We start from the raw sequence: 15,481 nt of genomic DNA, 5'->3' as shown, positions 1-15,481 counted from the left end.
TGTGTGACAGCCCTGCAGGGTCTGTGCTGTCCCTTGTGTGGGTCAGGGCAGGGCTGTGAGCTGGCACTGCTTGGCTGGACATTGCCAGGACCTGCCTGGCTCTCAGAGGACTCCTGAACTTCTCTGACTGCAGGGACAGTGCCTAGGGGAGTGCAGAGATGAGCTCAGGGCTGGGGTTTGGGTTCCTCAAGTTCAGGGAGCTCTTGTTTGATGGAGCTCTTCTGTTTTGCCCCCTTTAGGTGGTGAAGGTTGGAATAGTGGAACAATCTTCTGCAACATCAGGTAAGGACCATCCTGTGAGTGCTTTCTGTGTGCTGCAGCATGGCAGCCTGACCTCACGGGCTGGGCAGACTCCTCCATCACTGATGCCTTGGAGCTGGGAGGTGGAGTTGGATTTTATTAGCTCCCAGTGGTTTGTCTGCAGAAAGAGAGCCTTCTCTCTTGGGAGAGGCCCTTTTGTCTTTGTTACTTTACATGGAGCTTCAGGCCAGCTGAAATTCCCACACCTACATCCAGGGAAGCTCTACTCTCATGTTTGTGCAAACACCATTTTTCTAATGTTGTCAGTGGGGTGGATTCACTGTTACACTTGTTTGAGGTTCCTGCTTCAGCCTGAGGAGGCAGTTCATAAGAAGTTCATGCCTGTCTCCCTGCAGTGGGCTCAATTCCTGAATGAAATTGATCTCAGTGCCTGGGAACTTCAGGGTGGGCAACATTTTAGGCCCATTTATTTTTTACTGGGGGAGCACAAAGCTGATATGCAGAAGAACACTGTCTGCTTACACACACAGACATGGAGTGGTGCTGTTTTGTCAATGTGAACTTATTTTTTCCCTCCATATGCACAGGACTGTTGTTTTCCTTGTGTTGGGATTGTTTCTTGTTTTGCTTCACTGTCAATCCCAGATTCTTGTGGCCTGGGTGACACACAGGATTGTGCATGGAGGCTGCCCTTCTGTGGGTCACTCCTTGCTGCCACAGTGCTCCCACCATCCCAAAGGGCCAGCAGGAAGGGGGTGAGCCCTTGGTTGTGGAGGGTGGAGGCAGATGGAAGGGGGAGATCCCTGTGGTTGCCCAGAGGTGCTGGATTCCAGGAGTGGTGCTGCCCTGCAGTGGTTGCAGGGGGAGATTCCCTGTAGGAAGGAGATCAGTGGGCTGGGCTGTGGCTGTGCAGGAGGCTCAGAATCAGCTGGGAGCAAACCCTGGAGAGCAGATGCCAAAGGAGCAGCCCCAGGAGGGTCAGTGTCTGTGCAGGAGGCTCAGAATCAGCTGGGAGCAAACCCTGGAGAGCAGATGCCAAAGGAGCAGCCCCAGGAGTGTCAGTGTCTGTGCAGGAGGCTCAGAATCAGCTGGGAGCAAACCCTGGAGAGGAGATGCCAAAGGAGCAGCCCCAGGAGGGTCAGTGTCTGTGCAGGAGGCTCAGAATCAGCTGGGAGCAAACCCTGGAGAGCAGATGCCAAAGGAGCAGCCCCAGGAGTGTCAGTGTCTGTGCCTGCCTTGGACCCAGACACACAGAGCCCCTCAGAAGTGTGGAGCCAGTCAGAACTGATGGGCCAGCTGACCTCTGGGTTGAATCTGAGCAAAACCTGTGCAGCAGGAGCGTGGACAGGGAGATTGAGCTTTATGCCAGTGTTGTGTGCTGTGAGACAAACCCAGACAAACAGTTTGGCTTCCTTTTTTTAAGGTGACTCTGATGACGCCGCTCCCTCAAGTTCCGTTGTCCTCTCTTCCACCCCGCCTTCCGTGTCTCCTGCTGTGAAAGAAGCCTCCCCCACGCCCCCTTCCTCACCATCTGTTACAGGCAGCTTCTCCTCCCCAAGGTAAACCATGTTTTGTCTCCTTTGGTTGGCTTATCTGGCATACACGTGGCTGAGAACTCCAGAGGAAAACCAGTAGTTCTTCCTTCATCCCTAGCAAAGGAAGTTGTCACCTTTCTCCTTCACATCTTTTGCCTCTGGAGTGACTGTGTCCTTGCTGAGGCTGCCAGGGGGCTGGGGAGGGCAGGGGGGATTTTACACTTAGGGGGAAGGCTGCCTGTCTCAAGAGCAGGATTCTCTTGGGAAGATGTGTATTCAAAAAAATTACTGACTCTTTACTACATGTGGGTGCCAGACTAATCCCTCATGATTGTTGTGTTTGTAAAGGCCAAGTGAGTGGAAGGTGACTCCCTGTGAGGGTAATGCTGGCAGTTGTAAGGTGGAACTGCAGCTCCTATTCACGTGTGTGCCTGAAAGCACACCTGAACAGCAAGGGGATTGCACCTACAGGTAATACTGAGCTCTGGTTTAGCTGAAAATTTTAGGGGTGAAGGGAGAAAACCCTTAGAAAGCTGCCAGTAAGACTTGGCCTGGGCAGGACTCTTCATTTTGTTGCTGCACAAAGCATTGGTGTAGCTGTCTGACACTCTGTGTGCAGCTCTGATACTCAGAGGCACTTCATGAAGTTCCCCTTGCTTTTGTTAACTCCCCATAGCCTCTAAGGGAACATAGCAGCAGTCTTGTGAGAAGGGGAAACTAGAAACATTTGAACTCTGCAGTTGAGGAGAGGAGAGGAAAATGATAAACCACTCAAGGTGTGCAAAGTCAGGGGGGGTTGGGTTTGTAGAGAGTGGCAGAGCACTGGGACAGGTGCCCAGGGAGGTTGTGGAGTCTCTCTCTCTCTCTCTGGGGACATCCCAAAGCCACCTGGCTGCATCCCTGCATCACCTGCTCCAGGTGGCCCTGCCTTGGCAGGGGGGTTGGACTGGGTCACCTCTAGGGGTCTCTTCCCCAGCAGTTCTGGGGTTCTCTGAAGCTGTGGCACAACAGCTGGGGGCACACAGTGGCACTGCAGAGCTCAGTTAAAAGGGAGAGAGGAAGGGACCACATCTGCCCCTGCTGCTTCTGTGGCAGCAGCATCAGCAGGTCAAAGAGGGGTCAGACAGATTCACAGACAGCAGATCCATTAATGGCTACTAAAGGATGGTTCAGGGACCTCCTCTCTAGCATCCCCAGTTGTCAGGCTGTGGAAGTGCCAGGGCATGCTCTGAGGCTGGGCTGATGTGCTCTGCCTAAGCACCATCCCCTGCTGTGCCTGCTGGGGACAGAATGGGACCTGTCATCCCACTCCAGGGTGTCCTGCAGTGACCTTGAACCTCTGACCTCTCAGAGTGGCTGAAGAGTTCCCTTTGAACAGGAGGCAATGGAGATGTGACAGTGCCAGTTTAGGTGCCCAGCCCTGGAAGGTGTTAGTGCCCATTCACCGGTGCCAGGGCCCAGTTCCCAGGCCCCTCCTGGTGTGTCCCTGTGCTTGGGTGGCAGGAGAGCCCCTGTGCCCCAGCAGCAGCTGCCTGGCAGTGCAGAGAGAGAGAGCTGGGGGCTGGCCAGGCTCCAGGGAGCAGAGCTGAATTCTTGTGTGTGAGCTTTGTGTGTGGGTTTTCCAAAGGTGGAAGTAGTTTGGAAACTGGTGACCCCAAGAGCATGGAATATTAAAGCTGTGAGCCATGGATGTGATAAATCTGAACCTGATACTCCAGCTCTAGGAATCTGGTACTTTTTGGTTTCATACTGTGTGGCAAAATCATCAAGAAATGAGGAATTGCAGGTTCAACATTGTTCCATCTCCCCTGATCTCTAAGTGACAGCACAGGGGGTGGAGGGTGTAAAACTGAATGATTGAGCCATGTGTTTAACTGGGAAGGGAACATAAAATCTTGCCTGGGCCTAGTGAATATTGGGATGCTTTGTCTTTATGACTGAGTTGAGAAATGTGATGCAAAGGAGATTTGCAACTCAATCAAAGCATCATCCTTAAAGAATCTCACTTCTGAGTATTGCCCTGAGAACCAAAACCCTGGTTTTAGTCATCAAAGATGAACTCTGCTTTGCAGTCTGACTTTTAGCTGAATAAATGGCAAAGAAAAGGAAATGAGAGGACTGTAGGGATGGGGTGTCCTTGTTTTACCTTGAGTTCCTTATTAGACGGGTGGTGCAGAGGGATGCATATTTCATTCAAGATCACAGATTTATCTTCCTTAACAACTGCCATTTCTCAAACTGGGGACACAGACTAGTAGATAAATTTAGGTTTTTGTCTAGTACTTGTGTATTATTCAACGCCGGTTGTCACTGTGTAGGAAGAAGTATAGGCTGTCACTTGTAGGTCTGCTCCCCTCAGGGTTATCAGTGAGAGGCAGGGGCAGGAAAGGGCTGGAGCTTCCCAGGCTGCTCATCTTACCTTTGCTGGCTCAGGAAAACCTGGCAGCAGGTTTTGGTGATGCACAGCTGCTACCACATGATGCAAGGAGTTGTCAACAAGAGAGCATATCCTGATATCTGCTGTTGTTTAGCAGACATCACAGGGCTGGCAGAACATTTTTTTTTCCAGCAGTGGAATTCCCCAGCAAGTGGCAAGGCTTGGGGAGAGGCAGTTGCAAGAAGCAAGTCAGGGAGACTGGGAATTGAGTGCCTGATGTTGAGGGACCTGCCAAGTGCTTGTTCACCCCAGCTGAGAGTTGGTTTTGGCAGTGCTGTGCCTGGACAGAGTCACTCATCAGTGCTCAGAGGGCAGCAGCAAGGTGCTTACAGCCTCTTTTCCCTCTCAAAGGTGAAGTAATCTGGGCCACCTCAGGAGCTGCCTTTGCTGCTGTGTCACAGGGGGAAGTGCTTGTGTGCTCCCTTTCCCACTGCTCGCCCTCGTGACTGCAGCAGGTCAGCTTGTCTCAGCTCACTGAGGTTCTGTGCAGTGGGACCCAGCTGCATCTCTCAGGGGTGGCTTCTTGGGCTTCTGTAATTGCAGAGTCTCACTATGAAATGTCACTGCCAGCAGTTTATCCTCTGACCAGCAATGCAGCCACTCTGACAGAGCCCTGCTGAGAGGCACGCAGGAATTACCACCTCCTCTTGTTTCCCAGCCAGGGCCTCGGTGCTGAGCTGATGGGCCTGCAGGTGGATTACTGGATTGCAGCTCCACCCATGGACAGGAAGAGAGACCCAGAGAAGAAGGACCCCTCCACCACCAAAAACACACTGAAATGCACTTTCCGGTCCCTGCAGGTCAGCAGGCTCCCCGCCAGCGGCGAGATCGCCACCACGCCAACCATGTCCATGACCGTGGTGACAAAGGAGAAGAACAAGAAAGGTGAGGTGTCCTTCTGTCCCTGTCATATTTCCTGAAAAAGCCCCAGAATTTCTTCTCCTGAGAAGCTTCAGAAAAGAATGAAAACAATCATTATCTGATTGCTTCTGCTGTGTTTGCTGCTTTGGAATGTGGTCTGGAGATCGTTTACCAACAGGTGCCTGTTTAATTGGTTTCCTGTGAATTGTTTTTACTTAATGACCAATCACCATCAGCTGTGTCAGACTCTGAGGAGTCAGTCACGAGTTTTTATTATTCATTCTTGTTAAGCCTTCTGTCTGTATCCTTCTCTTGCTTTAGAATAGTTTTAGTATAGTATAATATAATATTATATATAATATAATAGGATATTATATAGTATATAGTATATGGTATATATTGTATATAGTATATAGTATATGGTATATATTGTATATTTTATATTACATATTGTATCTTACATATTGTATATTATATATTATATATTATATATTATATATTATATATTATATATTATATATTATATATTATATATTATATATTATATATTATATATTATATATTGTAATTATAATATCAGCCTTCTGAGAACATGGAGTCAGATTCCTCATCTCTCACCTTGTCCTGGGACCTCACAAACTCAACATCCTTCTGTCCCTGTGCTGCTGCTCCAGGGCTGCCTGACTTGTCCGTGCTGGATTGCAGCACCTCAGTCCTATTTTTACCCCCAAAATCCAAATCAGTTGCTGAGGAGTGGCTGTGTGAAGTGACAGGGTTTGGAAGGGTGGTTGCTCTGCGTGAGGTGAAAAGGGGATGTGTTCACCCCTGGTGGCTGAAGTTAAAAGATGGTATAGCCCAAAAGGGCAAAGTTGGGGACAGAGCCAGGACATGCCTGCACAGTTTCCCTGTGTTCCTTGGGAGCCTGCTGGTGCTGTGTTGGGGTATTGGATTAGATAAGAGGCAGCTCGTGCCCCAGCACCAGTGAGGGTAAATGAGCCCCTCCTTTCTGGCAGTGTGCTGGAAACTTGGGATGGCTTTACTGTCTGGGATGGTATCCCCATCCTATGAGCCTTTAGCTCAAAAGAGCCACAGAGAATGAAAGAGGCATGTAAGGGAAAACAAAAGCCCAGAAAGTATCTCAGATCCCTGTGAGGTGACAAAACAGGAGTACCCCTGAAGTGGAGTCTGTGGCCTCCCACTCTCCTCCTGCACCCACCCCACAAGAGCCAGTGAGGGCATTCAGAACCTGGAGCAAAGTCCTGGGAGGAGCAGCTGAACTGGGGGTGTTGAGCCCACAGAAAAGGAGGCTCAGGGTGACCTTATCACTCTCTACCTGAAAGGAGATTGGAGCAAGGTGGCAGTCACTCTCTTCTCCCAGGGCATGAGGAAGTAGCCTCAAGGTTTGCCAGGGGAGAATCAGATTAGCTATTAGGAAAAATTTCTTCACCAAAAGGGTTGTGAAGCCCCAAAAGGGGCTGCCCAGGGCAGTGATGAAGCCACCATCCCCCTGTGCTTGGAGGTATTTAAAAGATGTAGACATGTGGCACTTGGGGACATGGTTTAGGGATGCAGTTGGCAGTGTTAGATTAGCAGTTCAATTCAATGACCCTGGAGATCTTTTCCAACCTCAGTAATTCCATGATTTTATAATTCTTATGCTTTTGCACAGAATGCTTTGTGGGTCAAAAGGAAGTAGAAGATAAATGCTCTCCTGCTCTTAAACTTGTGGCTTCATTTTCTCAAACCAAACTAACAAAATGGCATTTTGAATGTTGTCAGTGATTTTGTGTTTGCTCCTGGCCTTGGTAATGTGAAACATTTTAGAAATTGAAAACAGCTCTGCAACAAATTATTTTCAAGGAAGCACAAGGCAGTTCTGCATTTATAGTTTGCCTGCCAGTAGTTGTCCTTCACAACCTCCTCTGCCCGTGGGCCTGGGAGTCACTCCTGGTGGACTCTGAGGGAAGGCTGCCAGGGCCTCCTGGGCTGCAGGACATGGGTGCACAGCCCTGCAGCCAGGTCAGTGCCAGGCCAGCACAGCTGTGGTGCTGAGCTGCCAGCCCTGGTGACCCCCTTTGGGAGTGTCCTGCTGCTGGGACAGTTCTGAGACACTCCAAACGTTCTACCCTGGGGTGGCCCAGCCTGCAGCAGAGGTGTTCAACAGCACCAGCTTTTGTGAAATCAGTTTGTACATCTTTGCTCATGCATTTGGACAGTTTTTGGAGAGCTGGACCCTTTTTTAGTTCTCCTTATGACTTCCCTCCCCACCAGCTGCCCCCATTTTGTAATCCCTCCTGCTCTCCAGGCTGTGTTGAGCAGTGCAGCAGGCCTGGCACTGCAGATGCAAATGTTTTCCCTATATGGTGTCCCAACAGAGGGCCCAGCTCATGCCCTTTGGGATCAGGATTATGAGCTGGGAAGGCTTCACAAAGAGACATTTAGGAATAAGATGCTCATGTGCATCAGTGATGGTGCTCAGCACTGACAGACTCCTGCCAAAAATTGAGGACCTTAGGAGTAAGAATTGTCAGACAGGAATGTTTAAATGCAAAAGCTCAAACAAGAATCAGTGCAGCTCCTGTGAGTGGCACAGATTGACCTTGTGCTGGTTTGCTTTTCTTCCAGTGATGTTTTTGCCCAAGAAAACAAAGGACAAGGAGGTTGAGTCAAAGAGCCAGTGTATTGAAGGAATCAGCAGGCTGATTTGCACAGCGAAACATCAGCAGAACATGCTGCGTGGTGAGTGCATCCCTCTGGCTGCTGGGGCAATGCTCACATGCTGGGATTGTCCTCCAGGCAAAGGACAAAGCCAGCGTGGTGGGGATATTCCTGGGGAATGGGCTTCGGTGTGCCCAGCATGGGGAAGGCTTTAACAGGTCTGGGATGTGGGAAAATCCTCCTTTAGCTGGCTCTGAGTCAGTGCTCTGCATGAGGACAAGGGTTGGACAGGGCTCCATTCCCCTCTCTGTCATCCCCTGCTTCTCTTGCACATCTGGTGCAAGTGTTGTTGGTGGCAGGTGGTGACATTGTGGCTGCCCCTCCGGGCAGGACACTGGCACATGCTCATGCCACAGCCATATATGCATCTTGTAGACAGACCTGGAGTGACTGTCAGTGGAGCTGGGCATCCAGGAGCAAAAATACCCCTGTAGCCTGTTCAGTTAGTCATCCCCAACAGAGATACCTGCTTGGGTCACCTCCTTCATCCTGGCCTGGTCCCTGGCAGGCATGAGGGGCGCTCACAGGACATGTGTCAGCTCTCTGGGACACATGGGTGTCCTGGTGAGAGTGCCAAAAAAGATGATGAGGTGTGCTGAGGAAATCTGAGAAGCAGGATCAGGTGACACTGCAATCAGCAGCGTGGGGAGCTCTGGTGTCAGTGAGTGATGCTGGAACAACAACCTGAGCTCTTCTCCCCAAACCTGGTGTGCTCCTTTCTCCCTGTGAGTGCAGCTGAGTGGGGCAGAGCAGCTGAGCGTGGCCAGGCTCCCTCTGCCGACTGCAGGGGAGTTGTGGCAGAGCTGCCTCAGGCTGCCCACTTCCCCTCAGCATTTCCTAACTCTGCTCTCCTTTCACCCTCCCCTGCAGTCCTGATCGACGGCGTGGAGTGGAACGACGTCAAGTTCTTTCAGCTGGCAGCACAGTGGTCCTCTCATGTCAAGCACTTTCCCATCTGCATATTTGGACACTCCAAATCCAACTTCTAGCTGTGCTCGGCGCAGGGACCTTCTGCCCATGCCGAGGACTGCACACCAGGAGCCAGGAACTGCGTGCCAACTCTGACTCGCGTCGCTCTGCCCTCTCCTGCAGAATTAATTACAGATGTGCTTGGATTACTTTGGAATTACTTTTTTCTATTAACTCTTAAGTTTACTACAAAGGAAGGAAACCCCTTTAAACAAAGGCAAAAAAAAAAACAAACCAACCAACCAACAAACCAGTCTTAAATATAGATGTGCTGACAACGTGAAGTTGTGGGGGAGTTGGCAGGAGCAGGCAACCTGCCCAAGAACACCTACCACTTACGAGCAGATAGCTGAGTAACTGCACTGCTTATTAACCTGAGACCTCATTGGTGTGAGTGGGCTGGGGGAGCCGTGGATCAGCTCAAACAGATTTGCAGAAGTTCGTGTGTGTTCCATGAGTTTGGCTCCCACTCTGTATTTCTAGGAGAAAAGGATGGCCAGTCTTTCTTCCTGCTGCCAAAGGATGAGAGATCAGCGAGTCTGGAGGGAGTTCAACTGTCTGGTGTGGAAAACAAAGCCACTTGCAGAGTTAGGGAGGTCTGGAGAGGAGATCCCCTTCGGAGCATGAAGCCTGCCATAGGGAGAGGCAGGTGTTGGTGCTGAAGCGATGCCTGAGGAGGGTTGGGCAGGAATAGGAATTAGGGAATCACTCAGTACAAGGAAACTCCCGTGTCCCAGGTCTGTGACAATGACCAAACCTGGCCAGTCTCTGTGTTCCCCAGCTGGCTGTGCTGCTGAGGGGCACCACGTCAGTGGGGTCGCTGCTATTACATGCTCACACCGATTATTTACCTGTCAATAAAACCTCGTCCAGCCTCGAAAGGGAAAGGATTTTTTTCAACAGCTGCAGATTTTTTTTAATGCTTTCTAAAAAAAAAATAAAATAAAATAAAAAATAACAGGAAAAAATATTAATTTGCCAAAAAAACCCCACAAACCCAGGAAGATGAGCCGTTGTCTGTGGAGTGATGCATCACTGTAGTGGCTGGACTGGGAGCCAGGCAGGCATTCTGTGTGTCCAGCTGCCTTCCTGCCCATGTGTCACACTGCACACCTGGGGTGGCACAGGCTGCTCTGTCAGGTGCTGGCTGGGCTATGGGGAGCAGGGTGTTGTTGCAGTGTGAAAGAACAGACATCTCTGGCATTTCAGGCTAAGGGACTGAAATTTCTGATGGGCCCTTTTGGCTCCCCCCTTGTGGGCAAGCCAGGCTCTGTGAGCATTTCCAGAAGGCACTTTTCTGAGGGCAGTGATGCTTTTCAACTCTTTTTTTCTTTTCTCCCTGAACCCTTACCCTTGAGTTTCCAAAGGCGTGGGGAGCCTGCTTTGCTCTGCTCAGCAGGTCCTGCTCTGCCTGGGGCCCAGCTGGCTCCCAGGGCAGGTACTGGTGGTGTGCTGCTGGCAGGGAGCTTCTGAGGTGAGAGCTTGCCTGTCACAGCTTGGGCTGCTTCACCAGCTGATGTTGTGGAACCTTTCCCAGCACAAGGGCACCCTCCATGGCCAGGGGCTGGGTATTCCCTTCAAATCAGCAGGGAGGAGGACACTGTCCCCAGCCTGGTGGCACGCTGCTGGGTAGGACACATTGTCTAGCTGCAATACTGTGTTCCTCCTGCCTGCTGTGGGCTGGCTCCTGGCTGTGGCAGAAGCTGGGCTGTAGGGGGATGTTGTTGTGTCCCTCAGCTGATGTTTTTGGGTGACCTGAGCTGATGCTCTGGGGCTGTACAGCGTTGCCTAGCAGCGGCAGCGTGGGAGAGGGTGTATAAGCACATCACATCTTTATCGAGGCTGTTGCATCAAAAAAAAAGCTTTGTAAAAGGAGATTAGTCAGTGTGTGATTTCTCCCTTGAATCTCACACTGTTGTGACAAGGGTGATTGGGCTGGGCTCCAGCTGTGTGCAGCCTGGGCAGCTCTGGTGGTGCTGCTGCAGAGGTGGGTTGGACTGACTGACTGACTGCAATAACTTTGTTTACTGGGGGGTGAGGGGAGAACCATCACTGTGCTCCTCTTTGTATTTCAACCTACTGTAAAGAAGAAATCTGGTAGCTAGGACAGGGTTTCCAGAGTCCTGCCTATCAAATGTGTGTTGCCCTGCTGTACTCTGTGTGTGTGTGTGTGTGTGTGTGTGTGTGTGTGTGTGTGTGTGTGTATGTGTGAGAGAAACACTTCTGCTCGTTGCATTTCATGTTGGTTTGTGATTTGTTCTGACTTTATACGAGCAAATTCATCGGGAGCCTCTCTGTACACCTGAGGGCTTGATTTCCCCTGTATGGAAAGCTGTTGTTGCTCTGAACTGTGTCTTCCATGCAAGAAAACATCCTGACTCCTCAGCCTTGTTATCCCAAAGGGAGTCCAGCATGGCAGGCTGGGCCTGCCTGTGGGCAGCTGTGTGCCCAGGGGTGGCTGTGGTGTTTCCTGGCCCTGGAGGCAAGGGCTGGCATGCAAATTTGGTGGCACAGCTCTGATCAGGTTGTTGTGCCTCTGTTGTTTCTCTTGTGGAGCCTCTTTGTGCAGCTGTTTCTGTCCCTGTCTGGAGTGGAAACAGTTTTCTGTCTCTAAGAAAAAAGAGTGTCAAAGCACATGGCTCAGACTGCTTTGGGAAGGAGCTTTAGATCTGGTCCCATGAATGAGTGACTGATCTCAGGTTTCCCAGCTTCCCCACAGTTTCTGGGGAAGTTTCTTGCTGGGAGTGAGCTCCACTGACCTGAAGGATCACCACTGTGGGATGAGGAGAAGTTTCTGGGGCAGCAGAGGGCCCGTGCCTGCAGAGCTGTGCCAGCCTGTGGGGTTGGGTGGTCATGGCCGTGTCAGTGAGTGCAGAAGGATGGCTCAGAGCAGAGAGCTCTGTGTTCAGCTCTGGAGAGTTTGCGCAGGGAAGGTACATTTCAAATGAAGAAACTCAGGGGGGCTATCTCCCTCATGCTTGCTTTGGAGCTGTGTGGCCTGACAGCAAAGGCAGGGCCTGGGCTGGGCAGCACCTGAGTGGCTCTCTAGCCAGGAGGTGCTTTGAAGGTGGTGTCCCCTGGTGTGTCCCAGAGCCCACCCCAGCCCCCTCAGGGCCGGTGTCTCCTGCCCCTCTGGCTGTGGCTTCTCGGAGCTCTGGTTTCTGTTCCAGCTGCTGTGGGCCAGGCCCCCGGCTGGCTCTGGCTCGGGGTGAGCTCTGGGAGGGGCTGGCTCCGTGCTGAGCTGACCTAGTTTAGCAGCTCCGGAGAGCAGATGAAAGATGGAAGGGGTTTGTGGCATCGTGTTGCACCCTGAGCGCTTCCTGCTCCTCTGGCTTGAGTTTCCTGGAGACAAAGGCTGGGCTCCAGCCCTGCCAGTGCTCAGCCAGGGCTGGCTCTTCTCGGTGTCAGGGACATCTCGTGTGGCTGTTCCAGCTCCGTGCTGCCCAATTGTCACTTCCTGTGGCAGCGGTGACTGCAGAGCCCTCCTGAATTACACATGACTTCGGGGAGACCCGTGGTCTCTTTGGCTGTGTGTGGCTGCTTTAGTTAGAACAGGAGATAAAGCTTGTGGCTTTATCCTGCAGGGGTAGGTGGCTGGAAGGTTTCTGGGGCTGAGGAGATGTGCTTGTTTGCTTTCCACCATCACACTCAGCCAGGAACCACACTGCCCTGTGCTTAACCTGTGATTGCAGCAACGTCATGCTTCTCACCAGCAGCGTGTGCTGGCAGGAGCACTGGAGAGCCAGGACAGAGGATATTGCCCCTGGAATCTCCAAAGTTAAGAGGGAAATCATGTCAAGAGGCAGCAGAACCAGTGGTCTTTTTCTGCTGCTTGGTGTGCTAAGGGTTTGGGAAACTGGGATTAGGACAGTGGGGCCATGCTGCTGTAAAGGGCTTGGGACCCTGGAGCTTTCTGGAAATTAGGTTGGATGGGTCTGTCCCCTTGATCTCAGCAGATATTTGAGTGGTGGCATTTTAATGTAGCACTCTCTCTGGGCTTAACCTGACAGGAGAAGGCCAGAAATGAGCAGCAGCATCTCCTGGAGGTTTCCTGGAGCCTCTTCAATGGTATTCTCATGGGAGATGTTCCTGGCAGGGCTGGCTCCTGCAGGAAGGATCACTCTGGTGCTTTGGGACAGACTGGGGCAGAAGGGGACGTGCCAACTTGCGAAGCAGCAGGTTGCTGGTGTCCTTTAGGAAGAGGGCCACTCTTCTGGGGCCACATCCAGCCAGCTGCTGGCTGCAGCCCTGGCTGGGCAGTGGCTGGAGCGTGGCCTGCCTGGCTGTGGACGTGCCCCAGCCATGGGAAGCGCCTGAATCCCGGGGCTGCGTGCCACCAGGCTTGTCCGGCCTGAGAGGGGACGTTACCACTGTGTAGATTCCCGAGCTGTCCATCTGTTTCATTGTTGTATTGTTTGGGTTCTAGGGTTGTTTTTTATGAAGACAGATTAAATGTAAATAGCCTTTTTTTTGGAACAAACTGCAACGTGCTCGACCTCGTCAACTATTTTATGGTACTAATGCAACACTAATAAAACTGGACATGAAAGCACACACCCGTCCCCTGAGTCGTCTCTCAGCAGGGGCTGCTCTGGCATGCCCGGGGCACTTGTTTGCAGGAGGAAACAGCAGCATGGCTTTCTGCCCTGGGGGTTCTCTTGTGTTATTTATCCAGCTGCCACTTCCAGGGCAGAGCTGGTGGATTGGCACGTCCTTCCCAGCACCGAGCCCTCTCCGTAGTTTTTGCAGCCCTGCTGCTCTCCCAGCTGCCTCCTCTCCCAGAAGGATCTGCTCACACCTCCTGCAGCTCTCCTGGACACGACTGAGTGCCCTCTCCAGCACTCAGTCCTCACCTCTGCACAGCAGGGAAGGACCAGGCTGGTGCTTGTTTCTCATCTGCGGGCTGCACTGGATGGACACGGTGGTGTTGGGGTACCAAGGGGAGCCTGAAGCTGTGTGTGCTCCTGGGAGGACTGTGGGATGTTCAGGGATGTGTGGGATTCCAGGAACCTGGGCTTGGTGCTGGGGAGTCAGAAGGTGAAGAGAGAAAGGAAAGAGGAGAGCTAAGCTGTTGTTTTGAGGAAGGGAGGTGAAGAAGAAATTGTGAGAAATGGGCCTTTGGCCACAGTCCTTAGGATCCAGGATGCTGGAGGCAGAAATGGGAATGCTGTGCTGGAGCAGCCTGTGTCCCTACACTGTCCTGACCCAAGGGTGAGGGATGGAGGGGTGGCAGCTGGTGGAGCCAAGAGCTGGGGTGAAGGGAGCCCCTCAGAGCAGGCCAGGCCGCTCTGCAGGGACACAGGTCTCTGTGGATAGCTCAGATGCTCAGCCAGGTGCAGATGCATTTATGGCCCAAGCCCTTTGCTGGAAGGGGGGACACAAAGCCCACACATGGTGGCACAGAGCAGGCATTGGATCATTCCAGGCAGGAGGAATGGGGGTAGCTCAGGAGAGGGCAAGATCAGTACTCTGGAGGGCAGAAACAGCACCTAAAGCCATGGAGGGGGTGGTGAAATGGCTGGTGGTGAAATGGGGGGGTGGGGGGAGACAAACACGTGAAGGCTGTGTTCTGGCTGGGTATTTTCTGCACAGGTTCAGCTGTAAACTTGCACTGATGGCCTGGCTCTATGAAAGAAGCACGTCCTGAACATCACCTTTTAGAGCCCATGGAGGAATCTGTCTCAGCAAGTGAATATGGGTGTGAGTGGAGAGGCTGGGGTGGTGGGAAGGCTCGTGTGCTGCTGGGGGAAGCAGAGGACCAGCCCCACATCAGCAGGGAGAGCACCAAGTCAAGGGCCCTTGGCACACTCTGCTGTTGCCTGGAAAAAGAGGAGAAAGAAATGAGGGCTGGGTGGAACAAGAATGACTTTGAGTCAGAGTGTAGCAGGTTGCATGCAATGGGCCTGGAGAGCCTCCCTCATTCACATGCACTGGGACAGATGAATTTCTGCCAGGCAGCCCCGGCTCTCAAAGCACTGGCATCTTTCTTTTGCAGCTCTGGGTACCATGTGCTCAGACCTTCAGTACCATGGGAGAAGTGTCAATGTGAGTTCTGCCTGCCAGGATGCACCAAAAGCCCTCTGAGAGGTCCGGGTTTGCACGGTGGGAGTCAGTGGCACCCATGGGAGCGGGGTTTGGTGGTGGCAGATGGGGCACTGCAGGAGCTCTCTCCTTGCCAGGCTGAGTGTGGCAGCTCCAGCTCACCTCCCTCCCACTGCACAACACCCTGGCCCTGACCACAGCTGCTGCTTAACCTGGAAGAGGAACAGCGGGGAAGATCCAACACGCTTTTCTCACTATGGTTTAAACCACAATTTAGCATTTGGAAAAACTAATCAAGGCCGTGTGACCATCCGCTTCTCCGTGTGCAGCTACCGAGTGCGCTGGGACGCCATTTGTAAATATTTGCTCTGGGTAATTTTTCTGTGTCCTGCTGGATTATTTTGAGCTCGGCAGAGTGGCCAAGCCCTCGTGTCCTGCGGTGTGCCCGGCGCCAGTGCCGGCACGCGCTCCCCCGGTGCCTCGGAAGGAGGAAATATCACAGCCCCGCTCCCCGGCACACTGACCTTTCCTGGCTGACCGATTTTCACCCCCAGAAGTGTTTTCCTCACTCTGCCATGCTCCCTCGTGCACAGTGGGAACATAAAAGCAGAGCCCTGCGCCCTCCTGGCATCTGAGGACTGTCAGAAATGTGGTGATT

The 15,481-nt window shown here is 52.2% G+C and overlaps 1 protein-coding gene across 9 annotated transcripts in view; it reads left to right on the top strand.

The window, feature by feature from the left end:
- PACS2 (phosphofurin acidic cluster sorting protein 2) overlaps positions 1 to 10,961 on the top strand; it is a 75,731-nt gene extending 64,770 nt beyond the window's left edge. For 8 of the 9 annotated variants that reach the window (XM_058030083.1, XM_058030082.1, XM_058030090.1 and 5 more), the window contains 5 exons: positions 240 to 282; positions 1,685 to 1,820; positions 4,892 to 5,118; positions 7,720 to 7,833; positions 8,683 to 10,961. In XM_058030083.1, coding sequence (XP_057886066.1) covers positions 240 to 282; positions 1,685 to 1,820; positions 4,892 to 5,118; positions 7,720 to 7,833; positions 8,683 to 8,801 — 639 coding nt within the window. In that variant the 3' untranslated portion in view covers positions 8,802 to 10,961. Of the gene's footprint in view, positions 1 to 239; positions 283 to 1,684; positions 1,821 to 4,891; positions 5,119 to 7,719; positions 7,834 to 8,682 lie in introns of those variants that run through there. The other variant, XM_058030089.1, reaches the window with a different exon arrangement.
- Positions 10,962 to 15,481: the final 4,520 nt, after the last annotated feature.

Source organism: Melospiza georgiana, chromosome 9, assembly GCF_028018845.1.
Source record: "Melospiza georgiana isolate bMelGeo1 chromosome 9, bMelGeo1.pri, whole genome shotgun sequence".
In the NCBI taxonomy this organism is placed as follows: domain Eukaryota; kingdom Metazoa; phylum Chordata; class Aves; order Passeriformes; family Passerellidae; genus Melospiza; species Melospiza georgiana.
Note: the sequence above shows the minus strand (reverse complement) of the source record. Positions and strands in the feature narration are given on the sequence as shown.